Raw genomic sequence first — 26,854 nt, 5'->3', positions numbered from 1 at the left:
AGATAGATATATACTCATATCTCACGCAAATCAGAAAGAATGTTTTGCCTTTCTCAGAGTGATTTGGATGATCGTTGGATTGATCCAATCAAATATCAGATTTAGATTTTTTTTTTTTGAGAAGAAAATATCAGATTTAGATTAGAATTGGATTTTCACAGATATGGAAGCACACCCTTTCAAGATTCTACTATTAATAAAAGATGAACTGCAACAAATATAAAAGGGACCACACAAGATTCAATGTAAGTGGAAACATATAGATTCAGATTTTAATTAGAAGTGTGTATATACATTAAGATACATCTACATAAATGCACAATCAGAAAAAGATGAGAAGTAACAATATGCATGCAGATCCTCTAAAATTCGGATACAAATCGAAATGATCAGATATGATCATGAACCTAATGAGAAAGTATGTTTAGGAGAGAAACTCTAGTGTGGATCAAGAGCCTAAACAAGCCCTCCAACCCATTTTCAAGGCCTTCTATGCTTTCATCCAAAAGCTCCAACTTTCTTTGTGCAGATTCAATCTTCTGACCCTCAACATCTTCACTTGCATTATCCACAAACAGATTGCTAATTGCAATATCCACACTTTCCATCTCATTCATGCTTTTGCTTTGGGAACTCTCACACGCTAATACCCCTTTTTGCATCAATACTGAAACCAAAGACCATCTACTGGCCCTCGGCTTCAAAATTGGTGTGGAAAGAAACAAAAGAAGTGACTGAAAAATTGAGCTTGTGATCAAACTTGACTCTCTAAGCACCCTCACCACCGCGGCGAGATGGTTATCTAGATCCAAAGGAAAGACCTCCTGTTTCTGATCCATTTGCTTCAATGCTGCCAAAACCTTCACAACTTCCTTCTTCATCTTTTTTCTGAAGCTTACGTATGCATTGACACTGTCTTCGATGCTCGAATCTCCGACCATTCTTCGTCGAAGAGCAGATTCAAGCACTCGAACGCTTTCCTTCATTGTCAAGATGGCATCCCTTGTGTTGCCACATACATCCAAGTACTTAACAGAGCCATCAAGCAATTCTTCCACCCATTTCTCATTTTGGTGCAAAGCTAGTGCCTTTTGTGTCAATGGCAAGTGAAGAAGCTCCTCAATGCAAGTGTACAAATCTTTGAGGCCGCTTAGTCCTTTGCATAGTGAATCCGCCTTCGAACAATTTGATGAAGATGAAGATGTTGAAGTTGCCTCCCAAGACTTGAGCTTGTTGAGCTCTTCTTCAATTCTGAGTGTGGTGGGATGTGATCTAGTGGGCATACTAATGGATCTGACATTGTAGCGCTTTGTGGGTTTTGGAGAGAAAGAAGCCATTGTTGCTCTTTTCATCATAGAAAGATATGAATTTTGGAGTTGAGATTTGAGAATTGGAATTGGATTTCAATAAGTTGTGTGATTCAAAGTCACATATATATACCTAGGTGAATTGGTCATTAGGGGACCGATCGACCAAGAGCATCTTTTGGGTGCTTATGTCAATGTGATAAACATGTGAAGGCGATGTGGGCTATTTTATGATGGTGTCATTGGTGTGTTATGTTGTCACTTCTGCCACCTACTAAACAAAACAAAGACTCCAGTTTTGTAGATGACCTTTCATGTAGTTATTTGGGTGAGGTGCTATCCGCAAATAGGGTTTTTGTTTCTAATAAAAAAGAAAAAATTGGGTTTTTGTTTTTGATCAAAAAAGAAAAATAGGGTATTTGTTTTTGGGATCAAAAGCCAGATTCATGTGGCATTTTCTCGCTTTCTCCTCCTTTCATGCACCACCGGCACCGCCATTGTTGGTCAAATTTATGGAAGTTGGTGGTAAGCTAAAGAGTGGGGCATTCCAAAGTTCTTTGGATAGGGAGAAGCTTTGAATATCGACGAGAACAATATCCAGAGAAAGATCTTGAAGACTTGGAACTGTGTTTTTATATTCGTTTTTGGAATTCGGTTGGAAATGGGGGACTAATATTCATTTTCATACATATAATGGGTTGCACGAGTGGCATGTCTTTGTTATGTTCCCTTTGAGTCTTGCAACCTTCCAAATGCCATTAAAACCTAGTCGATTTAGGTAGTACTTGATTATTATGTATAATGTGGTACTAGTATAATATGTTTCTTGCTTGATCAAAGTGTCTTGTTCTCTGGATTTTCCTTAATTTTCTTCTTACTTTGGCTGTAAGGAAGGGGGATTCTATGTAATAAATTGTGGCACATTGGTAGCTAATTGTTTGTTGAGCTATGCTTCTCAAACTTAAAAAACGGTTTCGGATGTTAGAAACACTTTAACAGTGTAAACTGTAAAGTACTTGTTTTGTTGAATACTTCGTATTGTTGAGAATATAGGTCCCTCGTGAAAAAATATGGATCTTGCCTATGAATTTGTAAGGATTTGGGTCAACTTCATTCATTCCCAACTAGTTTTTGTTGAGAAACCCAAATTACTTGATTATGAATTACAACCAACAATTAACTACACGTGTGAGATTATGAATTGCAACCAATTAACTACACGTGTGGGGGCATGTTGAGAAAATAGATTCAACATGAGAAATGAGGACCATGCCTGTGGGTTTGTAAGGATTTGGTTCAACTCTTTAACTCCTTCCATTACTGATTGATTTTGGTTGTGAAGCCCAAATCATCACGCATAAAACTGAACAAAAAAACTGCACTTCCTCATTCCCATAAACTAAAGTATTGTTATAAAATAATTATCGTTAAAGCGGCTTTTAGCAAAATTGCTACACTCACAAGACAAGCCAAATCGGCTTTGATATAAAACTTTTTTATTTTATTTTTTATTACTTCTAGAGAAGGTTGAAGTAGAAGCATTTGGACGATACTAATTTGAAGTTAATAAACTTTGAGGCAATGCAAGAGGCAAGTTAGCATTAGTCGTTCAAAGTAAGTTTATAAAAGCATATATGCAAGGACAAACCACCATTAGACTTGATTAAAAGTTGTTAACGTTGCTTAATATGAGCCAAAAACAGAGAAGATTCGTATCGCTTGAAGATCTACAAAATTCTTTTCATGGAGTACCTTTACTTGGGAAAGAGACAGAGAAATTATTAAAGACACTGATAGAAACTTAATGTTAGAGTAAAGGTTGATTACCATAAAATAATTGAGCTTCTCTCCCAAGTCCCCTTTTGCAAGCTCCGCGCGGACAGCTAAATTGTAGACTTAATTCTCACAAATAGTAACATCAAATTTATAAGGAAAATGAGTGTAGCATTTATATCATGGAATAATTGAAATTTTAATTTGTCAATCAAATGAATGATCGGGCCATACTAGTCACTTCATAATATATGATCACTCCTCAATTGAAGGAGATGGCCGGTTAGCAAAAGAACAAAAGAAAAGTTACAGATAAATGCAGAAAGTGAGGGCTAGAAGTTGGGAAGTTGAAATACGAACCAATATGTTATTTTTGTCTTTATTTTTGAATTTAAAAAAAAAAGTATAAGACATTGCCGCTTTTCGCTTTTTTTTTAATTTTTTATTCAATAATATAAGAATGATGTGATGAAATGATTGTGAGAGGAAGATTTATTTGCATTGTCCCATTGAAGAATATCATGGCAAAGAGTATATTCGATCAAGAGTTGTCTGGGCTTTAGAAAACCACATTTGAATATATGGAAAACCTTAGGAATCTCTGAGATGAAGTGGATATGAACCTTGTTGAACAAGACATAAAGGAATGACAAAACTGAAAAAAATATTACAACTCCTTTTTTGTTTATTTTTTTTAACAATATAGAGACTTAGTGGAGGACACTTGAGACTTATTTGGATTTGAGAATCCTGGGATATAATTATAATGTTTGCATATGAGTATCAACTTTAAAAGCCTCTTCAAAAAAAAAAAAACTTTTTGGAAAAAAAGCCTGCTAGGATCTTTTATATGAAGTGGATATGATTCTTGATGGATAACGATAGGCTTTAATTTAACACTATGCAAAAACTGAAAAAGATAAAGTCGATTTTGGCACATTACTGACATTAGTAAAGAATCCGTGGAGGGATTTGAAATGTGGATTTTTTTTTTTTTTTTTGATGACTGAAATGTGGATTGAATCAAATCCAGTTTTATAACTATTGATTTTGCTCTTCCTTGCCAAGTATTCTGTTTCTTTCCGTACAAGTTTCTTTAGCAATGCATGTGATTTGGTCTTGATTTTGTTAGGGTTTTCTCGATATTGGATACAAATCAAAGGAAATATAATGTAGAAGATAATAAAAGAAACATCAGATGGGATTCAGAAACTTGGGTATCAATTGTATTTCATTGTATAGCTATATATACATATCTCAAAAAATTGTCATCTCAAAGGAAATCCTAATAAAATGTGGATGCCTTGGATAATTTTAATTTTTAAGACTAAATAATGGGATTCGAGAATCCCACAAATCATTGTGAGATTATGTTCAAAAGAGAAGCTCTTGTTTTGATCAAGCGCTTAAATACACTCTCCAAACCACTCTCAAGGCCTTCAATGCAGTCTTCCAAAGCCTCCAATTTCTTATGTGCACTTTGAATCTTCTCAACTTCAGCAGATTTGCATAGTGAGGATAGAGCAGAATCCACACCATCCAGCTCATGCCCATTAATGTCTGCTTGAGATTCAAATGCTACGACTCCTTTGTGCATCAACTTTGACACCAAAGACCACTTGTTTGACTTGGAAACTGGAACAGCCAAGAACACCAAGAGAGATTGGAAGATGGACATGTTCTTTGCACAAACTTGTCGGAGAACCCTAATCACTGCGGCGAGATGCTGATCTTGCTCTAGAGGTTGTGATAATCCAATTTTATTGTTTGCTTGTTTCAACTGTGAGATCAATTTCTTGGCATCCTTCTTCATTTTCTTGCTGAAGCTAGTGTAGTTGGCAATGCTAGTTTCAATGCTTGAGTCTCCCTTTCTTCTCCGAAGAGCAGATTGAAGAGCAAAGACATGTTCTTTGATTTGTAACATGAAATCCCTTGTGATCCCACATATGTCTAGAAGCTTCACTGATCCATCCAACAACTCATCCATGCATTTCTCTTGTTGGTGTTGAGAGAGTAGCTGTTGGGTTGATGTCATTTGGAGAAGATCATCAACACAATCATACAACTCTTCAAGACCAGATAGACCTCTACAGATTGAGTCTGATGTTGAAGCAGATGAAGTTGACTCCCATGGTTGGAGCCTACTGAGCTCTTCTTCAACTCTAACAGTTGTTGGGTGAGACCTTGAGGGCAAGCTGATTGATCTGACAGGGTACTTGGCAGCCATGGTTTTTCAACTGAACCTGTTTGATGAAATTCAATTCTCAAGTGAAGTTTGTAAGGGTGTTTGCTTTTTACAGAGAAGAGATGTATTTTGAGTTGCTTGGTCTCGACATTGCAGAGTTGGATATATATAGGAACACACAAAGAGATTAAGGATAGAGAGAATGGCATGTGGAGCCAGAGTGGGCAGTCCTTGGGAGAAGGATGCATTGTCACTTATTGTGTAACATGGAACCAATAATTTGCTATTTTTTTAGGTTTAGATGGTCTTGCATTGGGCATGAGGTCTGCAGAATCTTGTGATGGATAGCATTAGTTAGGGCAATAGCCTGAAGAGTCATCACCAACTTTGCCTCCGCTTGTGCCACATTAGCCCTTCATTTTCTTGTATAAAATTGTGGCAGACCAATCCTCCAATAGGTGGCCTTGTCTGGGTTGTCTCTCTTTTGAAGAGGGTAGCTTCAACACTAAAAATTTGCATTAAACAAGTGGTTTCCAAAAGAAAAAGAGATCGATTGAGATCCAGATCTATATATGGTCTAGGGATTAGTAAGAAAATGTAGATAGCCCCTAGAATACATGGTGGTTAGAATGCCAATATCGATCAACACCACACCATATTATAATGTGTGCACGAGTTGTTTGTACTATTCAGGTCGGCCTTTAAATTTTGGTGAAGATTGACCTCAATGTTTCATGTGAAGAGGAGCTGCGAAGCGTAGGTTGCTGCTTATACAGACGCGTGTATTTGCGTGGGAGTGATTAAGACAGGTGGTGCTCTCTGCTTTGCTCTTTCATATATATGAGGCATTTCCTCAAATCATTGGAGCAGTCTTTCTTTACTGAATTAACTTCGTTCTGTTATTTCATCAAATCATTTAAGCAGTCTTTCTTTACCGAAATAACCACTTTCTGCTTGGTTTTCATGAACCGAGTCATTTCACCAAATCATGGGAGATTTGGACTTTGGAGAAGTAGTTCTTTAGTGAATTTAACTTTGGAATAGACATGTCGTGCTCTCTGCTTGGCTCTCCCAATATTTGAGTCATTTCCTCCAAATCATTGGAGTGGGATAATTGAGGTGGTATTGGAATTTGGAACAGAAGTTGGTTATAAAATAGAAGTATCATGACCAAATATTTGGGATGTATAAATTACTTCGTTAACTTAAGAAGACTTTGGGGAAGTCACCACTACAAGTTTTCCCTCTATATGTACATTCTTTTACATATCTCGTCATGTTATTTACAATCTTTATTTTGTATTTAAGACCTACTTAGGATCACTGATATTGGACTTGATATAACCTCATTGGCATGCCAAATTAGAACTTGGTTTAGGATCATTATTAGACCTAATATAACCATATTGGTAAAAAGAACTTGGTTCCTTTCAAAAAAAACAAAAAGAACTTGGTTTTAGGATCATTATTAGACTTAATATAACCATAGTAATTGGTAAAAACTAATGTGGTTGTAGTTGTGGAATGGTATGCTAAACCAATAACCACAGTTATAAAATCCTTTGCATTTAAGAAGACTTTTTTAAACGTTCTATCATTTATTATATCTGCAAAATGATAATTGTGATCGATTAGTTATAGGTTAATGCTTGTATCTTTGGTTCACCCTTGTACTATTAGTTGATGTTTGAACTGTCGATTCGTTAGTTCATCTTTTGCATTATACGTTTATTCTTGTACATTGGTTTGTCTTTACACCATATATCATTAGTTCATCCTAGTATAAGATATGTATGGTGGTGTGAGCAGTAAAGAATATACATATCAGGAATTTGATCATACTCTTAATTGTATTTATGAATCCAAATTAATCTTTTTTTGGAAATAATCTACAACTCCCGACATGCATCATCAGTTACACTTTGTATCAATCGTGGGGTAGTGCTTGTAATTTATTTTTTGGCTCCTGTAATCAGTTCATGGGGAGATTGATGCCGGATTTATCAACCCTATCTATATAAGTTAGTTTTCTTTAATTACAAAAAGGATTAAATACTATGTGTACTTTGAATCCTAAAACTGTTCAGTTCAAAACTTTTTAAATTAAATAGTTTAGTCCTTATTCTCTATAATTCTCACACAAAATGTCTAAAATGTCTATTATGCCCCTCTCTTTTTTTTCTTTTTTTTTTTCTCTATTCTTTATTTAGTAAATTACCAACACCTACAAAACCAGTTATAATTGCCCACAGTATACTGAGTCTAGCCGCAACCAAACGCTCTCTCCCTAGGGTTAGGGTTTTTTGCTTGCGAAGCTTCTGTCAACAGCAAATGGCTTCCGTTGATGCAATGGCTGCGCGTTTAGCCTCCTCTCTCGCCATCGCTGATGGAAAAAAACCGGTGGACCTTCGTCCATCCAAGGGTTTAAGGCAACCTGAGGTTTTCATGCTTGGGAAACTCCTAACTGCTAGGGGAGTATAATCGCAGATCTCTTCTTGGTATGTTTCGATCTGCATGGAGGATCAATGGATCGCTTAGGGTTGAAGACACCGGGTGTTTGGCTCCAGTTTTGTTGCAGCTGGTCAACAGTCTCTTTTCTGCGCGGGCGTGTCAGCACCGTTCAGGTACGGTCGTCGGGGGTGTCCCTTAACCTGACTTCTTTTGAGCGACTGTAGACGAGGAGAGCACCAACCTCGTCGTGGGGGTCTTCTGTGCCTCGTGCTGGAGGACTTTGTCTTGTGTCACCAAGTCGATACTCAATGTTGTAGGTTGAGCAGAGCGAAATCATCGGGAAGTAGAGAGAACTTGCCAAAGCGTGACTTTAGCTTAGCTAGTTTGCGAGGGCGTTACCCTTGCTTAGCTGGTTCCGTAACCGTTGTGGTCGCTGTACTATAGTCGGCTCCCGAGGAGACTAGGACCGAAACACTTTGACAGAGGGTTTGGTGGCACTGACAGTCGGCTCCTGAGAAGACTAGGACTGGAGTGTAATCACCGGTAAGAGAAAGAGAGGGGTTGCTCTGAGAGGGATTGTTCTAGAGAGGCTTGGATGATCATAGAGATTCTTTGATGAATTGTGTTGTCTTTTGTTACTTGTTGTAGCCTCTATATATAGGCTACCAAGCCATGGTGGTTGGCCTTAAACAAATCATGATGGGTTAAGCACTTAAACACTAATGGAATTGTTAGGTTTGAGTCACTTTCTGCTCCTTTATTCCTTCAATTATATCTCTACCAAGAACTCAAAATGGGTCTTCGGCTTCTTCATATAAAATGATCTACCATGAGTGTAGATCATTTTGGTGAAATTTCAGAGCTTAAATCCATGTGGTTGGGCCGGAAACGCTGCTGGACTCCTTAGAAGTCCAGTTTTCCAGTTTTGCTTCTGCAGAAAATTGGACTGATTGTTTGAAGGCTTTCCACTCAAAACTAGATCTGGAACTCTTCATAAGAAATGATCATTGGGATGTCTAGAATTAATCTGGAAAGTTTTAGCTCATTTGGATTTAGTTTGGTTAGTCTGCCGCCCCTCCTTCCTTGTTTAGCTCGGTTTCTCCTAGTCGAAGTAGGAAAATGTGCTAAAGTTGACTTTTCATTTCCATGCTTCCATCTTTCCTTTTCTTGCAGCTCGCATAATCTTCCATAGTAGGCTTTATTTAGCCTCTAAATAATATATTTCGAACTTGTCGACAATATATAGCTTGAGCCACTAACATTGGCTCAATTTCTCCAAGACACGCCTTGTCAGGCTAAAATGCTCATTTTGGGTTCAAACACCGGGAAGACGACATGATTATGTTTTCTTTCTCTGACCCGGCTGATCGAGGTCGAGTCTGGAAAGGAGGACCATGGGGTTTTAATAGGGCTCCGATTGCTTTGGCTGATTATGACGGTGTGCGTCAGATTGCGGAGGTGCCTTTGAAGAAATCTTCTCACTGGATTACATTGCTGGGAGTTCCACCGGCCTTTTGATCTGAAAGGATTATGCGACTCATTGGGAGTACGTTGGGGGAGGTTATGGAATTCAATAGAACAGCTTTCAGGACTAGGGTGTTACGTATCCGTGTGGAGATTGAGTTTGCTAACCCGCTACTGTTCAAGCGCAGATTCTGGGTGGAGGACAACGTGCAATTTCTGGTGAGATTCAAGTTTGATAAGGTCTTTGGGCGGTGTGGCTATGTCACACACGTAGGCCTGCCTTGCTCTGGCCCGGATTTGCAGAAAGAGGAGGATGAGATGGTGGGCACGGAGGTGCAGCCATATGCGTTGGCATGTTTGCGAGAAGAGTCAGGTTCAAGCTCTACTACAGCTAGGGTTTTAGCTGCTGGCCAAACCCTAGTGTTCAAGGCCTAAGTCCCGCGATCCATTCCGGAAGCTTTTCTTCCTCAGTCGATCTTGGCATCTCGTCGTGCTAGAAGGCAGATACGGATTCGAGAATTAAAGGCACCTAGCCCGGACGGTGAACCAATCACAGGGAAACGTCGTGCTAGGGATGAAGATGAGATCACAATTTCTCCCAAAAAGTTGGGCCTCAGTTTAGCTATTGGGAAGAAGAATTTGGATGCGGTGACCATGGGTCTGGTGGAGCCATCGATGCCATCGAAGAGGAAGAGAGGCCGGCCTGTGGGAAGCCTGAATAAGCTGCCTTATGGCACCGCCGGAAAAGGGAAAAATGTTAAGACTGATACTGAAAAGAAGACTAGCGGAAAATGCAAAAAGACCAACCTGTTGCCGAGGTTTGTTAGCTGCAGAAGATGGTGCCAAATCCAACCCCAAGGGGAAGGAGTTGGGCCTCATCTAAGTTTATGCCTTTGACATCTGGATGCAAGCCTATGTTTAGGTAGGAATAACTTCTATATGCTTTCTGAGATGTTTCTAGTTTATAGTTGTACCACAATTGCGTGCTGGCAGCTTAGGCTAGATGAATGATTTTCTTCCTTAGGAAGCGAGGTTTCTTGCTTCATGCGAGCATCCCTTAGACTTTAATGAGTTTTAGCTTGGCTTAGATAGGTTATCGGTTTTTTTACCGGTTTTGCTTATGTAAGTTCTGTTAGACTCTGGCCTGTTTTATGACTTGATTACTATTGAAATCAATTTATATTAAAAAAAAAAAAAACACCTACAAAACCAGCCAAATATTTACCATGCCCAGTGGCCCATTAGTCGATTCCCATGCGGATTGCCTAGATAGCCCTTGCGGTCTGCTAAATCTCATGCGAGATATTTTCTTTTGTTTATGTTATTAATTAATTGACGAATTGACAGAGGTACCATTCTTATATCATTGATAGATCCGTCAATCTAGTTAGATTTGGTTCATTTGGAGAGAGAGAGAGAGAGAGAGAGAGAGAGACAAATGAGGATCTACAATAGTAAGGATTGAAATGAGAGAGATCGATGAGAATCTGCAATTGTCAGGATTTGAAATGGGTAATTTTCTATTTTTCTATTCGATCGGGATTAATTTTTCTACATGTTGATTTCAGGCTGTGAGAGAGATATAATGTGAATCTGCAATTGTAAGGATTTGAAATGGGTAATTCCTATTTTTCTATTCGATCAGAATCAATTTCTAATGCATATTGATTTCAGGCTATAAGAGAGAGAGATAGATACATTTCTTTATCACTGAGAAATTTGGAAGTCGAATCCTTCCAATTGATATCCTGGGCTGTAGAGTTCTTGATTAATATTATATGCCACATTGTGGAATTGACATGGAGTCTGTACTTATGTTTGACGTATTTAATTTTAGTGTGTTTAATTGAGTTTTAGGATACTTGCACACACTTTTTTTTCTTAATATTGTTCATCTTGTTGTTTGTTACTGAAGATCAATAACATTTGTGAATATGTTCTTAGTGAGGTACTCACTTCATGATTATGCTTCTGTTATATATTAACAGCCCCCGAAAGCTCTACCACAAGAACCGAGCCAACCATCCAGTCACCACCGTCAGCCAACCAGACAAAATTCGATCTAGTCCATCGAACTCGGCCCGTTGACCACCAACTGCCACCAAACACCACTCCGCCCAAGCAAAGTCCCCTGCCCACTCTGATCCCAACCTTAAAAAAAAAAAATATATATATATATATATATAATCTTGCTCAGGTGCGGATATTGTGTTTTTCCCCACTTTTCGATCACAAATTCACATCTTAACCGTTCAGTTTTTAGGTCCTAATGTATAGATCACCTCTGCAAAATTTCAGCCAATTTGGTGATCGTTAAGGCATTCAAAACTGCAATTTACACGAACGAACCAAATCTGTCAAACCGGAACCGTTCGTATATATTGTTGTAATTTGCAGTTTTGAATGCCTTAATGATCACCAAATTTGCTGAAATTTTGCAGAGGTGATCTATACATTAGGACCTAAAAACTGAACGGTTAAGATGTGAAAATGTGATCGAAAAGTGGATCAAAACTGGAAATCCGTACGGATCGAAAAACTGCGGACGTCCGCAGTGGAGAACCGCTATATATATATATATATATATATATATATATATATATTAGGGAATGGTAATTCATTTTCTGCCCCCTAATATTGTGGAAAATTGAGACACCTTTCGGCATGGGAATTAAATCCATAATTCATTCCACGGCAGATCCTACGCATGACCGATGTTAGTGTTACTAGCTAGGTGGTCATCTGTGATGTGACCCCGGCCTTCACACATTTTGGCCAACAGAAATGACAAAAAGGACTCTTTTTAATTCCCAATTGGCCGGGGGCATTACATGAGATAATCAAGGCGTAGGTTTGACAATAATTATATAAAGATGGTATGAATATATCATGCATGACGCATGCAGCTAGCTAGCACATATTCTTTAAAACGTGAACAACTGGGGTGAGACCCAGGCTCAGCTCGAGCATTACGCACAGCAGTCAGCAGCACTAGTATTGCTGCTCCTCAGTCCTCACTAACTCGAGCAGTCTAGCAGTATTCTCGTTTAGTTCTCGAAAATGAAAGTAATCAATTTACCTTTTTCATGACATGGGATAAATAAACTTCCCATGAAGAACTGTAGTACTAATAGTACTAATACTGTATCCCAGGACCTAGGACATGAAAAATGGCAGTTGTATTAAATTTGTATGGCAGTGTGACACTGATGATCATATCAGTAGTATATGAAGGGTGTCCGTCATCTTGAAGATGATGGCCGGTGTTTGGTTTTTTTGGGAGACAAGGAAGCATTAAGGCAGTACGTACATAGATATTCTTCTCCATCGATCTCTCTCTAGCTAACTTTATATATAATGCTTTGGAAATTGCATGCTACATATATACTTCTAGTAGTGAGAGAAATATAGAGAGTAGAGACATCCATACTCAACAGTAAGGGGTGGGCGGCTTTCAGCTATTTCTTGCAAGAAGAAAGATCGATTAATTGAACCTCCGGCCATTCCCATCAGACCGAAACTTAAGAAAATTAACCCTCTGGTTTACACAGAATGAGATGGAGCACATGCTCATTTATATCCATTGAGACATGCATGATTCTTCTTGTCGATCTCCCTCCTACTACTGGCTATAACTAACCTAGCTGGCTAGCTCGCAGAGTAACTTTCTGCATGATGAACTTAAGTGGCTCATCTTGTATTTGCATGGGACAGTAGGCAGTACATTGTCTTTGCAATGTACCTAGAAAGTAGGCAGTATATATATATATATATATGTGTGTGTGTGTGTGTGTGTGTGATAAATACATGTATCTTCTTCGTCCCAAGCAGGAACAATATTGACGTTTAGATCACATTCTCTCTTCTGCAGCAACTCAGAAATCTTAATTGCCACTAGCTCATTAACAGAGAATAAGGGATTATTAAATTGATCTTTAGTCTCAACTTTCACAAACCCTATGATAGAGGATGCATGCTTAATTAAATTAAGTCGTACATGAAATATTCTCTGAGTAGACAGAAGAGAATATTTACATATATATTACATCCCATCCATAAATTAATTTGAAGTCCTGGTCAGGTCCACGTTGTCTACTCGCATAGTCTAATATAAATTCAACTTCCAATAAGGTACTTTTGCCGTCCCGTAATTAAGGCCATAATACATATATAGTTTGCTGAATTGCTAAATTAATATATCAAGTACCACTGGCCGGCAAAGCATGAATTCTGCGCATGATGAACACTGAAGAGTGTGGTCGACCCAATTTAATTGCTTTTGATTATAAGGAAATTAGGAACTAATAGATGCTAGTACTAGACACATGCATGCAAATGATCGTTGCAGTCCTTAAATTGAGGTTGATTAATTAACAAATCAAGTGCCAATTGTAATGAGAGAAATAGAGCATCATCATCAATTTATCAGTTTCATGTGGAGTGACCATGTTCACGGAAAAAAAGCACAAGGCATTATACCACTTTTGTTTTCCTAATTAAGCACAGATCATTAACCTAATTGTCATTTCTATATTCAAAAACGTGCTCTCAATAATGTTTGGGATCTAATATTATATCCGTAGGTTTTTTGGGTAAGCACGAATCAAAGAACTTTTATAAGGCGGGTTGTATGCCAAAAGGTTTATAATATATACAGAGGTACAACCCTATATTATCCATAGAATATGGCCTCCTTGATCATTCACGGTTTAAAATTCTTAAGTAGAGCAGACGTGCCATGTGACGGAACACCCAGTCAATCATTTTCTATGCATGAGGTGTTTTTAGTATTTCATTATAATTAAACATGAGTTGTTTTGAAATATAATTAAAAAATAGAGTAACATGATTGGCTAGATGTACCACGTGGCTAATACGTTTACCCTACCTAAGAATTTCTCTTAAAATAAACCCATGTCATGTTAGGTTCTAGCTAGTCTTCAAAATCGAGGTAAACATTTGGTTACTATATTCTAAACTCCAATTAAAGACTCATCAATGCAATGTCATGATGATATGGATAGTTTGGTCTTTCTAAATATCTAGCTTTTTTTAAATGCATGTAGCCCATTGTTAGGGGAGCATATTCCATGCACTAGCAGTGCATTTGCACTGTCAAAAGCTAACAGCGCGTGCAAACCACGCGCCGTTTGTCTAACGAATTTACTGGCAAAATTTACTGCCCTCAGTTTTCTTACTCTCTCCTCCTCTCCGTTCTCTTCCTCTCTCCTTTCTTTCTATTATCCCAGAAAATCCCAGTGAAGAAATTATAAGATCAAAACCCAATAACCAAATTCACAGACCAAAGAACAAGCTGATTTGGGGTTTTATATCATCAAAAATGGAGCTTCAAACCCGAAGATCAAAGAAACCAACTCTGAATTTCAATTCAAAGATAGAGTACGGAGAGTCATCTGAGCCGGTGGTGGTGGATCTGAATGGAGAGTCATCTGAGCCGGATCGCCTGCGACTTGATTGGACGGTGGTGGTTCCGGCGATGAACCCGATGAGAGAGAAAGCCAAGGATCAAAATTTGAATCTTAAGTTTGATCACCAAAACTATCAATTGGTAGATGACCTTCCTTGGTGAAGACAACGAAGATTTTGGGTGTTTGATGATCAATTTTGGCGAGAGGAAGAGCAAGGATGATACAGAGAGAGGTAGAGAACGCGATTGTAGAGAGAAAGATGGGAGAGGTGAAGCATCTGGACTAGATCACATCTGAAATGACAAATATGCCCTTAGACTAATTAATATGTTTACAGTCATAACACTTTGATAAGAGAGTGGAGAATTTTTATTTTTATTTTTTTGAGAATTGAGAGAGTGGAGATTAAAACCCAAAGAAAAGTAAAAAAAAAAAGTTTTAAAAGAAAAAAAAAACACACACACATTGACACTATACATATATAAAAATACATACATATTATGAAAATAAAACTAAAGTCGGATGGGACGTCGGGGATGGAGATACGAGTAGGATGGGACCTGTGCACCGCCGCGATGTCGCCCGATGGCGGAGATACAATCGGGTCACCATCTGCGCTTCGCGAATAGAAAAAACGGGTTAAGCGGCCCTTTGCTTCTAAACCCTTGGATCTGAATCAAGTATTTATATCCCACATTTAAATTTTAAACAACGGTTCATATCAAGTGGACGATTCAGATTACATCAATAAATTTCTTTATCTTTAAATAATTTTCATAATTTTGAAATTTCAGAGAATCATAAGAGCAAGTTCAGCGGTGTGAACTTGACTGGTCATAGTCAAGTTATTGCTGATGTGGTGACCGACTGAAGGAGAAATCAGTTTGCAGCGGAAGAAGTTTGACCGGGCAAAACCCAGCCCTTCATGACTACAGCCAAGGAAATAGTCATCTCCATGACTATTTTGATGACCGGCCAAGCTCACATGCCACACAAGCTAAGCCCTTCACGTGGCTGACGTTAGCACTTCTCAGCAACCAACGACGCGCCGAGGGAGGGAAGTAGAGGACAATAAGCCGACGCGTGGCGCCGCAACCCACAGAAGGTGAAGCCAGTCGCTTGTCGCGTAGCGACAGAGAGAGGGGGGCCGGCATGCCACGTGGAAGGTAGCCATTGGTCCTATTTGAAATCTGGGCCTAACGGTCAATTAATCCCAGCCCTTCATTTCAATTAAATGGGAAATCCTATGGCTTACAATTAACATGTATATAGTTAAAATTGATGAACAGTGAAAGATGAACAGTCTTGACCGGTCAAGAAAAACAACGGGTGTAAACCCATGTCTAGTGGCAGTGAACAGTAACTTGACTGGTCGAATTCTTGACTTCTCGACTTTGCCTTTTCTTGACTACGGGTGCACTTGCTCTAATAAATAGCTTGAGTGTCCGAAAAATTTTCTGAAAATTCTCACAGATTCATCTCCTTGAGTATTTTATTATGGAGCCCATAAATTTGAAATTTCGCATAAACAAAAATTCAGAAAATATTTTCGAGGACAGAGACTATAGACTCAGGGGGGTGTATTGTATATGGAATTAGTGAAACTTTTAAAGAAATCTATGGAATTTAAAAGTCTGGGTGTATTCAATATAGACTTTTAACAGTCCATGAAAGTCTTGAGGTATTCAATTAGGATTTTTAAAGACTTCATGAATTCCACCAAAATCTAGGGGTATTCAATTAGGATTTTTAAAAATGAATAAAAGTACAGATGTATTCAAAATATCATTCATACTTATGGAATTAGAAAATCATGGATAATCATGGACTTTGTAGTGTTAACTATACATACCAAACTCCAATAATTTTCCAGCCTCCAGACCAAAGATTTGAAAAAGTCTATCAAAGTTTCCTCTTAAAAAAAAAAAAAAAAAAAGGTCTATCAAAGTTCTTCTCTCTACGCACAAAGAAGTTGGTCATTCATCATCTCTCTTTCTTAATTTTTTGTTTTTTCTCTAATCTTTTATGATATCAACGTTTTTTGAAACCCAACATGTTCATTGTAGTTCTTGAATGTGATTTTTTTTTTTTCAATTGTGATACTTCGAACCCTAATAGCAATAAAAATGATTTATGAAACCCTAAAACCCAAATATTGTGGTCTACCCCTAAGACCTTGAATAGTGTTGCTATGGCATACTAAATTTTATCTTATTAATTAATTATTCTCATTAATTTGAATTTATATTATGGTTCAAAGAAAGGTTGAACAATTGAATTTCAATTGATTGATTATAGATCAAGACATTGACCAATATTTGCTACAATATATGTTAATCGGCGAAAACAAAATTGATGAGAATAATTAACCATCAACATCAAGTGATCTATATTGCATATTTATGTTGTTGGGAGATTAAGAATGAGAACAAACTCGCTAGACAGACTAACGATAATTCATTTGAGTCAATTTCTATTAGAAGATACTTGAGCATTGAAGAGACAACGAGTTATTATCTTGTTTTGTGTTTTGACTGCTTTTGTTTTGTTTTTTCGTTTTTATATTTTGTACATTCTAGGAAATCTGTAGAAGTCATTCATAATAAAGTATATAGATTTTCATGAATCAATAAAAGTCTGTTGCTAAAATCAATGGTTTTAAGAAATCCATAACAGTCTATCAACTTTTTAAAGAGTATGTGGACTTTTCAAAAAGTCTGTCATTTAAAAAAAAAATCTGCACAAATCCAAATACAATACACCCCCCTCAATTTCTAATAATTATTACTTTTTTGTTTTATAAATAACCATAATTAACGGTTGACTATCTCAATCAAAGCCTAAATGATGACAGACATTGTTAATTATTTCATATGGCGCATATTAATAGCTCGAGTGTTAGAAAAATTTCCTGAAAATTCTCACGGATTCATCTCCTTTCGTATTTTATTATGGAGCCCATAAATTCGAGATTTTGCATCAACAAAAATTCAGAAAATATTTCCAAGGACTATGACTATAGACTCAATTATTAGAAATTATTACTTTTTTTCCTTTATAAATAATCATAATTAACGGTTGACTATCTCAGCCAAGGCCTAAATGATGACAAACACGGCTAATTATTTCACACAGTGCATATTACTATGTGCTGAATATATAAACAATACCAAATCTCTTTTATCTCATTATCGATGTTTCAAATCACACGAAGTCTCTACATGTCTACTAGTGTGGTCAAACTTTTTCAGTAGTTATATACAAACGTATATATTTCAAGACAAACAAAGTGAACAAATAAGAAATTTGCTAATTTGACCGTTAGATGTGATCACTATGGCATAGAATGGTTACGCTAAAAAATTTACCCTCTTTAGTATTCGTTTAGGTATTGATCCACATTTGTCAACTATATTCTGTTAAACTAAAATGGCCGTAACCAAAATTTTATTTAAGCACCATAGGTTTCTAGAGAATTTTTTATTTTTTATTTTTTATTTTAAAAAAAAATGCCGAGCAAGTAATGCAGTTATATTTTTTTTAATGATTAAAACAACAACATTTTATTTAAGTATGAACTTTATTAAAGTAAAAACAACAAACAAAGAGTTGAGGTCGAAGCAACCCGACCTAGAGAGGGAAAATGATATTCAAAGTTAAATAAAATGTCCATGAAATATTTTTACTTCATATTTTTGTAACTAATATAGTTTGTTTATTTATGTGTTTCGAAGCCTAAGTATCGTAGATTATTAAAAAATAAAGATAAACACAAAATAAAATAAATAAAAATTGAAAAAATAATTAAAGTAATTTGTCTATATATGTATTTTGAAGTCTTTTTAAAATATTGTAGTTATGAAAAAAAAAAAAAAGTAAAAACACAAGAAATATAAAACAAAATGAAAACAAAAAAAGAAATTCAGACACTATCGTGATACGAACCAGCATAAGATAGTGCATGATTATGTGCTTGAGTGCTTCTACCACTGTACCAGTTACAATTGGTGAGGAATCAACCGTTGGATGTGATGATCGATCAGGATTTTACATGCATATGGTAAAAATCTTAGCCACATTCATTCTCTATTTGATCTCGATCCAACCTACTATACTCTTTTTTTTTTTTTTTTTAGAATGTACCTACTATTCATTAATTTATACCCTTGTATTTATTCATTAGAATTTTTAACAAGCAATTTAATTCATATGAGCTACTCGGTTGAAAATTTGTACAATAATAGTTGAAGCTTGGACATTAAAGCTTGTGATCGCAAACTTTTTGAAAATTGTTTTCTCAATGTTTTGTTAATATTTTAGAAATTTTTTTTTTTTTGGTAAAAAACCATAATTAACGGTTGACTATCTCAGTCAAGGCCTAAATGATGACAAACATGACTAATTGTTTCGCATGGTGCATATTACTATGTGCTGAATATATAAACAATGCCTAATCTCTTTTATGTCATTATCAATGTTTCAAATCGCACAAAATCTCTACATGCCAACTAGTGTGGTCAAACTTTTTTAGTACTTATATACAAACGTATATCTTCCAAGATAAACAACGTGAACAGAAAGAAATTTGCTAATTTGACCGTTGGATGTGATCACTATGGCATAAAATAGCTACGGTAAAAAATTTACCCTATTCAGTATTCGTTTAGATATAAAATTTACCCTATTCAGTATTCGTTTAGATATCGATCCACATTTGTCAACTATATTCCATTAAACTAAAATGGCCGTAACCAAAATTTTATTTAAGCACCATAGGTTTCTAAAGAATGATTTTTTTTTTTTGTGTGTGTGAGTGTTTTTTTTTTTTTAATATTTTTTTAAGAAGAGGTCGAGCAAGTAATGCGGTTATATAATTTATTTATTTTTAATGATTGAAACAATAACATTTTATTTAAGTATATTCTTTATTCAAGAAAAAACAACAAACATAGAGTTTGAGGTCGAAGCAACCCGAACCTAGAGAGGGAAAATGATATTCAAAGTTAAAAAAAATGTCCATGAAATATTTTTACTTCATATTTTTGCAATTAATGTAGTTTGTTTATTTATGTATTTCGAAGTCTAAGTATCGTAGTTTATTAAAAAAAATAAAGATAAACACAAAACAAAATAAAAAAAATAAAAAACTAATTAATGTAGTTTGTTTATATATTTTGAGGTCTTTTTAAAATACTGTAATTATGAAAAAAAAAAATGAAAAAAAAAAGAAAGAAGAAGAAGGTGAAAACGCAAGAAATATAAAATAGAATGAAACTGTGACGTTGTCGCGGTTCGAACCCACATCAGCTAATGTATTATGTGCATCTACCGCTGTACCAATTACAGTTGACGAGATATATTGCTTCCTTTCCGTATATAATGCAGCAGCTCTCCACGATGCCCAGAAAACCCAGAATTCATGTTTGCTTATTGTGCCTCTCTTCTTCGACGACTTCCTTCAACTTGAAGGTCCATGGGACAAGTTAAACGTTGCTCCGATCTGAATATCAGTGGGATTGTTGTCATCGTCGCCTTGACCGCCGCCGGCTCCGACTAAGTCTGCGGCCCATGATAGCAATCCTGCCATAATTCACTCTCTCTGTGAATTTGCAGTGTTGGAGTTTTGAAATTGAAACCAGAAAGAGAGCAATTCGTCCATTCCCAAAACCTCAAATATAATGATATCGCCGGTCGACTGTTCTACTCCCTCTCTGTTGGTTTAATTCGCCGTCGACGGTCGACCCACTGTTCTACTCCCTCTCTCTCTCTGTTGGTTTCAAGCCAAAACTTACCATGGTTTTTACAATTTATCAATTTTACCTTCTTGACAATTTTTTTTTTTTTTATTCAATCTCAGCAAAGTTAACATCTGTTAGTAAAAAGTTTACATGTATAGACGGCTCAGATTACATAGATAACCGAGCCTGTAAATGAATGACTGTGATTATTTTTTGATATTAAAATATTCGTCAGTGCAAGTGCACTGTCGGTGCATAGAATCCTCTCCGCATTTTTTTTTTTTTTGAGTAAAACGAGGTCAGCCCTTTATTGAAATTGAAAGATTACAACGATACGATGCAAAGATGCATCAACAATGAAAATAAACAACACGAAAGGAAAAGATGCAATAATTGCATCTGAAATACAAAGAAATATGAAAATCGCAATGGTAGCAACGTTGAAACGCCAGCTAATTTTACACTACGGATTGCAGCCGTGTAGTGAATTGAGTAGTCGGTGGTTTGACTACCCATCGAACCCCAACGCACAAATTGACAAAAATCAACTCGGCGTCGGAATGAAGGCACTCTCCCACCTAAAGATCGAAGCCGGCCAAGGGTGTCAGAACATGGCCATGTTGGCAGACGATCTTTCACGAACAAATACCATAGCATTGGGTCCCAAATCCAGTACCAGTAGCAAGTAGGGGCCCCAAGCCATTCCAACTGTTGAACAAAATCCCAACGAAAAGAGTGGGTCAGAGCCCAAGCCCCCGACCCGCCCGGATCCCAAATCCGGACACTCTTGCCCCGGTCCCAGACCCGATACGTGAGGTGCACCACCCAAATCCATTGTCGGCAAGACAAACCCGGCACCACAACAGCCTCAGTCCCTTCTGCACCACGACCACTATGCCTCAACCAAGGCACACCCAGGCAGTTGAGATCCAAATGAAGGACCTCGTTCCCAGCCTTCCAGAACCGCAGATCTGGCGCCCCCCGACGAACGCCGCTACCGCCAATCACAACCCCACCACGATCAGCCTCACATCGACACCAGCAGCCGACAGACACCAGTTCATCCACCAGATCAAAACCGGCAAACAAACCTGTCCACACCATCCACGAGCACAGCAAAACACCAGCCCCAACAAGAGGAAACATAGAGAAGAAAAGCAGGCCAAGACCTGCAGATTTATCCATGGAGAGGAGAAGGTATAGAGCTACGTCCACTAGGGACGACGACTCACAAACCCTAGCAGAGCTAGGTCTTTTTAATAGTTGAATATGTTTGTTTTAGCGTAGAATCCTCTCCGCATTGTTAGACCCAAAGTAAAGCATATTGCACTATTAAAGTATTAATTAAACTTAATTTGTTAACATATACTATTGATCATTCATCTCTTATCCTCAGGTTTCCTAGCCTATTGGTCCAAAAATACCATCATATTAGAATTTCTAGCTCATTGTTTAAATTAAATGGTATATTGTATGCACTAACAGCTAAATATTTGTTATACATGTGTAGTGGGAACGTGAGAAACTCCTATTGGTTTTAGCGGGATGATAAATGTTCCACTTATTATCCAAGATAAATACAAATACTACATTATAAAATCACTCATGCACCCCAAATTTTAAAATAATAATCTTTTTCATACATGGACTTTGAAAGATTCAATTAAAAAAAAAAAGAGTATATGTGCAAACAAGATATATCAAATTGAATCTTAACTCTTAGGCCATGATAGACGATTACGAATTCTTATATTTATTTTTGAGAAACTAATCTGATATGATTTTTTTTCGAATTAATGTTGAGTAACTCCTTTTTTTTTTTTGGTACAATGTGTAACTTCCTTATTTGATTTGAGAAGAAAAGTTTAATTTTGATAAATTTATTTCCCTTAAAAAGTAATATGACTCCATAACAAGCAGAGAGAAGTCAGAGTCCCAACCTTCTAGGAACATCCATATGCCTACAATAGGAGATACTGCTCCAATAATTTGGTGAAATGACAGAGTTAATTAATTTGAGAAAGAAATCTACTCCAATGATTTGGTGAAATGTCTCGGATGAAAAGAGCAAAGCATAGAGCAACACCTGTCTCAAACGCAGACACGCGTCTTCAGAAGCAGCAACATAGGCTCATAGCTCCTTTACATATGAAACATTTTGGTCACCTTTGGCAAATTTAAAATGGAGACATGAGTACTACAAAGCAGTCGTGCACTTTTTAATAATGATACTGATTTTGCAATATGATCGACCATGTTGATCCTTGCATTCTAACCACCGAGAATACTTGGTAGTTGGTATATGCTACATTTTCATAATAGTCCCCAATGGATCTAGACCTCAATGATATCTTTTGGATCCTTTTGTTTACTACAAAGGCAATTTTAGGGTTGAAGCTATAACCTCTTCAAAACTGAGACAATCCAGACAAAGCCAGCTATTGGAGGATTGGTCTGCCACAACTTAATAAATGATAATGAAGGGCTAATGTGGCAGAGAGGGAGGCAAAGTTGGTAATGACTCTTGAGGCTATTGCCCTAACCAATGCTACCCATCAGAGCAAGTCCACCGGTGTAGTTTTGATCGGGCACCAGTAAGGATTGATGATGGGTTGATCGGGCAAGGGGAAAATCATCCCTCCACCGGTTTAGTTTTGCCCAGCCAAGGTTTGGCTTTCCTTAACCGAGGCCAAGAAAAAAGGCAACGCCCTGACTAAAATTATGACCAGTCGAAGGAGACGCCAGCTTGGACAAAGCCGGACGTGGCCGACGTCAGCGATAGACAACCCAAAAATCTACCTTCGAGAATCGACTGCAACTCATTCTGCTTCCCAGAATTCCTTGCCGAGACCAGGATGATGATGAACTGGTGATTCTCAGGCCAGAAGCTCAACAAGCTTCTCAATTGTTGGCCTATGTGTGCAGCCTAGCAAGAAATGAAGCCCAGAAAGGCCAGAGAAGTCGCCGACGTTGAAGAACACGGCGGAGCCGAAACCAACCCAGAAACGGAAATCATTAAAACCTGATCGAATTCGAAAACTAATCATACAGACATGTAGAGGATGACGAGAAGATCGATTTTCATACCACATGCAGCCCAAACGGTGGCCGGAGTCGCCGGAATTCGCTGAACCCGCCTGCAAAGTTTCAATGTTCTCACCGTCGATTCTCCCTCCACAACTGACGATTGAGCGAACAGTGACCGGAAACGTGACGGCGACGACCATAGGAAAAGATCCGTGGCCGTGCGCAGCCGGAGGTGGCCTGACGGTAGGGCACCGGCCAGATCGCGGCGTAGGGTCGCAGTCTCCCCATTCACAGGTCGAGGCTTCAGGTTGCTTCTGGAGTGATCTGGAGCCTTGATCAGATCAAGGGCTATTTATACACAAAACTTAATTTGCTTCAAGGGCTGGGATTTAGCGGTGGAGGATTGGATGGGTCAGATCGCTCCACGTAATTTTCTATTTTCCATTAATAATTTATATTTTCTATTTTCCAGTGAAATTGAACAGTAAAATTGAACAATGAAATTGGATGAACAGTAAAAGTGAACAGTCTTGACTGGTCAAGAAAGAAAACGGGTGGAAACCCATGTCCAGTGATAGTGAACAGTAACTTGACTGGTCGACGCCTCGACTTTTCTTGACTACGGGTGAACTTGCTCTCACAAGATTCTGCAGACACCTCATGCCCAATGCAAGACCATTTGGGTTAAAGAAAGAGCAATTATATATTGCTGCAGTGTTACCCAATAAGTGACAATGTGTCCTCCCAAGAAATGCCCACTCTGGCTCCACATGCTCTCTATCTCTCTCTCTCTCCTTTGATCTCTGTGTGTTCCTATATATACCCAACTCTGCAAATGTTGAGACCAAGCAACTCAATATTCAGCTCTTGTGAAAAACAAAGCAAAAAGCCTTACAAACTTCACTTGAGCATTTGATCAAACAGGTTCAGTTGCAAGACCATGGCTGCCAAGTACCATGTCAGATCAATCAGCTTGCCTTCAAGGTCTCACCCAACAACTGTTAGAGTTGAAGAAGAGCTCAGCAGGCTCCAATCATGGGAGTCAATTTCATCTGCTTCAACATCAGACTCAATCTGCGGAGGTCTATCTGGTCTTGAAGAGCTGTATGATTGTGTTGATGATCTTCTCCAAATGGCATCAACCCAACAGCTACTCTCTCAACACCAACAAGAGAAATGCATGGATGAGTTGTTGGATGGATCAGTGAAGCTTCTAGACATATGTGGGATCACAAGGGATTTCATGTTACAAGTCAAAGAACATGTCTTTGCTCTTCAGTCTGCTCTTAGGAGAAGAAAGGGAGACTCAAGCATTGAAACTAGCATTGCCAACTACGCTAGCTTCAGCAAGAAAATGAAGAAGGATGCCAAGAAATTGATCTCACAGTTGAAACAAGCAGACATCAAGATTGGGTCGTCACAACTTCTAGAGCAAGATCAGCATCTCGCCGCAGTGATTAGGGTTCTTCGACAAGTTTGTGCAAAGAACATGTCCATCTTCCAATCCCTCTTGGTGTTCTTGGCTGTTCCAGTTTCCAAGTCAAACAAGTGGTCTTTGGTATCAAAGTTGATGCACAAAGGAGTCGTAGCATGTGAATCTCAGGCAGACATTAAAGGGCATGAGTTGGATGGTGTGAATTCTGCTCTATCCTCACTATGCAAATCTTCTGAAGTTGAGAAGATTCAAATTGCACATAAAAAATTGGAGGCTTTGGAAGTCTGCATTGAAGGTCTTGAGAGTGGTTTGGAAAGCGTATTTAGGCGCTTGATCAAAACAAGAGCTTCTCTATTGAACATAATCTCACAATGATTTGTGGGATTCTCAAAGGCCACCACTTTTGTCTCAAAATCATCCAAGGCATCCGCATATTATAAGGATTTCCTTTGATATTACAATTTTTTTTAGAGAACTTGTGATATGTATAGCTATACAGTGAAATTAATACAATTGAATGATTGATAACCTAGTTTCTGAATCATATATTCATGTCTCTTATATTATCTTCCAAGTTATTTTCTTTTAATGTGTATCCATAAGAAAACACTATCCAAAAGAAGATCAATAGTTATAAGATTGAATTTGACTCAATCCTCATTTCAAATTCTTCCACGTACAAATAGTATTCACTAACTTTAGCACGTCATGGACTCATGGAACCCACGCTTTATAGGGTTGTACCATACATGTTCAAGAACGAACTAGCTAGTTTGCACATCGTGATCTCCATTTTTCTTGAAATAATTAATACAAGGTTAAGTTTTTTGTGAAGGTGATCAGCTTCTGAGCGAATGACCACAATAATGACCTAAATTTGACATTGCTGTCTCCTTGAAATACTTGATCTTGTACTGTGTTATACAAAACATGACGTACATGACTCAAGCTAGCCGGCCTTGATCGTCTTTTTCTTAAGTCACTCAAGATTTTAATACACGCAATGAGTCGTCTTTTCTAAAGAGGCGTCTTCTCTTTAGAGAAGACGTACCCTGCAACTTAGGTTTTAGCCAACAGAAACGAGAAAAAGACCTCATTTTCCCTTTTTCTAAGTCCCAATTGGCATGAGATGAGATAATCAATGGCTTAGGTTTGAGAATTCAATAATTGGTATGCATTATCTCAGCATATATTCTTTAAAACGTGAACAACGGCCTGCATTGCTAGCCTTGTTGTATTGTATGGCTTTTCTTGATTCCCCAACTTGCTTGATGATTCTTATAAAAAAAAAACTTGCTTGATGATTAATGGATGAGTTCATGCATGATCATTTCATCACTAATCCCATCCCTATTAATCAGTTATATAAAAATTCTTTGCACTAACTAAATAATCTTATCTTAATCATTGACGTATACATATAGAAATGTTTGATGAATGGCTGTCTGAGTGCAACGACGTAGTTTTCATACTACTGTCGATATTATTGCAATGATCGAATCCATATCATCCATGACTCAGGAGTGTCGACTGTGTCTTTCATCATAATTCAAAGAACCCAGAGAGTATATGCTGAGCACTATTGGATAGGCGCTGTGTACTATTAATGGCCATGAATTATAGGCCAGGAACTCATAATTTAATTTCAACAACAATGCTTTGTATATCTATTCCGAATTGGCACTATTTCCATATATATGGCACTGAATTATGGAAGTGTCTGACATTTGTGTCATGCATGATGATGTTGGTGTTCTTTGGAGAGACAAGGAGGCATTAAGGCAGAAGATATGTATTGCTCCATATACATGCATGCATTGGAAATTGCAATTTTTCTCCAGCTGCTTGATGGGTGGACGGGTTACAGCTATTGCTGGAAGATAGATGATTTGCAATTTTTATACCGTATATACGTCTATCATCTTGTTGATCTTTATTATTTTGATCTTAAGTTATCATTGCATTGTAATATAAGTATTTGTAAGAAAATAATCTACAGCTTCTTTTGTAACACTCATGTGACAAAGGATGTCTTGATTAATTTT

The 26,854-nt window shown here is 37.5% G+C and overlaps 2 protein-coding genes across 2 annotated transcripts; one reads left to right on the top strand and one right to left on the bottom strand.

The window, feature by feature from the left end:
• Positions 1-4,285: 4,285 nt before the first annotated feature.
• On the bottom strand, positions 4,286-5,879 carry LOC133727162 (uncharacterized). The gene has a single exon (XM_062154785.1). It carries the CDS (start codon positions 5,305-5,307, stop codon positions 4,438-4,440), a length of 870 nt encoding a protein of 289 aa, XP_062010769.1. The 5' UTR covers positions 5,308-5,879; the 3' UTR covers positions 4,286-4,437.
• Positions 5,880-24,314: 18,435 nt separating this feature from the next.
• Positions 24,315-25,184, top strand: LOC133738992 (uncharacterized). The gene has a single exon (XM_062166729.1). It carries the CDS (start codon positions 24,315-24,317, stop codon positions 25,182-25,184), a length of 870 nt encoding a protein of 289 aa, XP_062022713.1.
• The last annotated feature ends 1,670 nt before the right edge of the window (positions 25,185-26,854 follow it).

The sequence above is a fragment of the Rosa rugosa genome, chromosome 1 (assembly GCF_958449725.1).
Source record: "Rosa rugosa chromosome 1, drRosRugo1.1, whole genome shotgun sequence".
Taxonomy (NCBI): Eukaryota; Viridiplantae; Streptophyta; class Magnoliopsida; order Rosales; family Rosaceae; genus Rosa; species Rosa rugosa.
This window is presented reverse-complemented; position numbering and strand designations above follow the sequence as displayed.

Excerpts from the sequence above, each read along its gene's own strand:
- LOC133727162 (XM_062154785.1), bottom strand. The coding sequence starts at position 5,307 with ATGGCTGCCAAGTACCCTGTCAGATCAATCAGCTTGCCCTCAAGGTCT.
- LOC133738992 (XM_062166729.1), top strand. The coding sequence starts at position 24,315 with ATGGCTGCCAAGTACCATGTCAGATCAATCAGCTTGCCTTCAAGGTCT.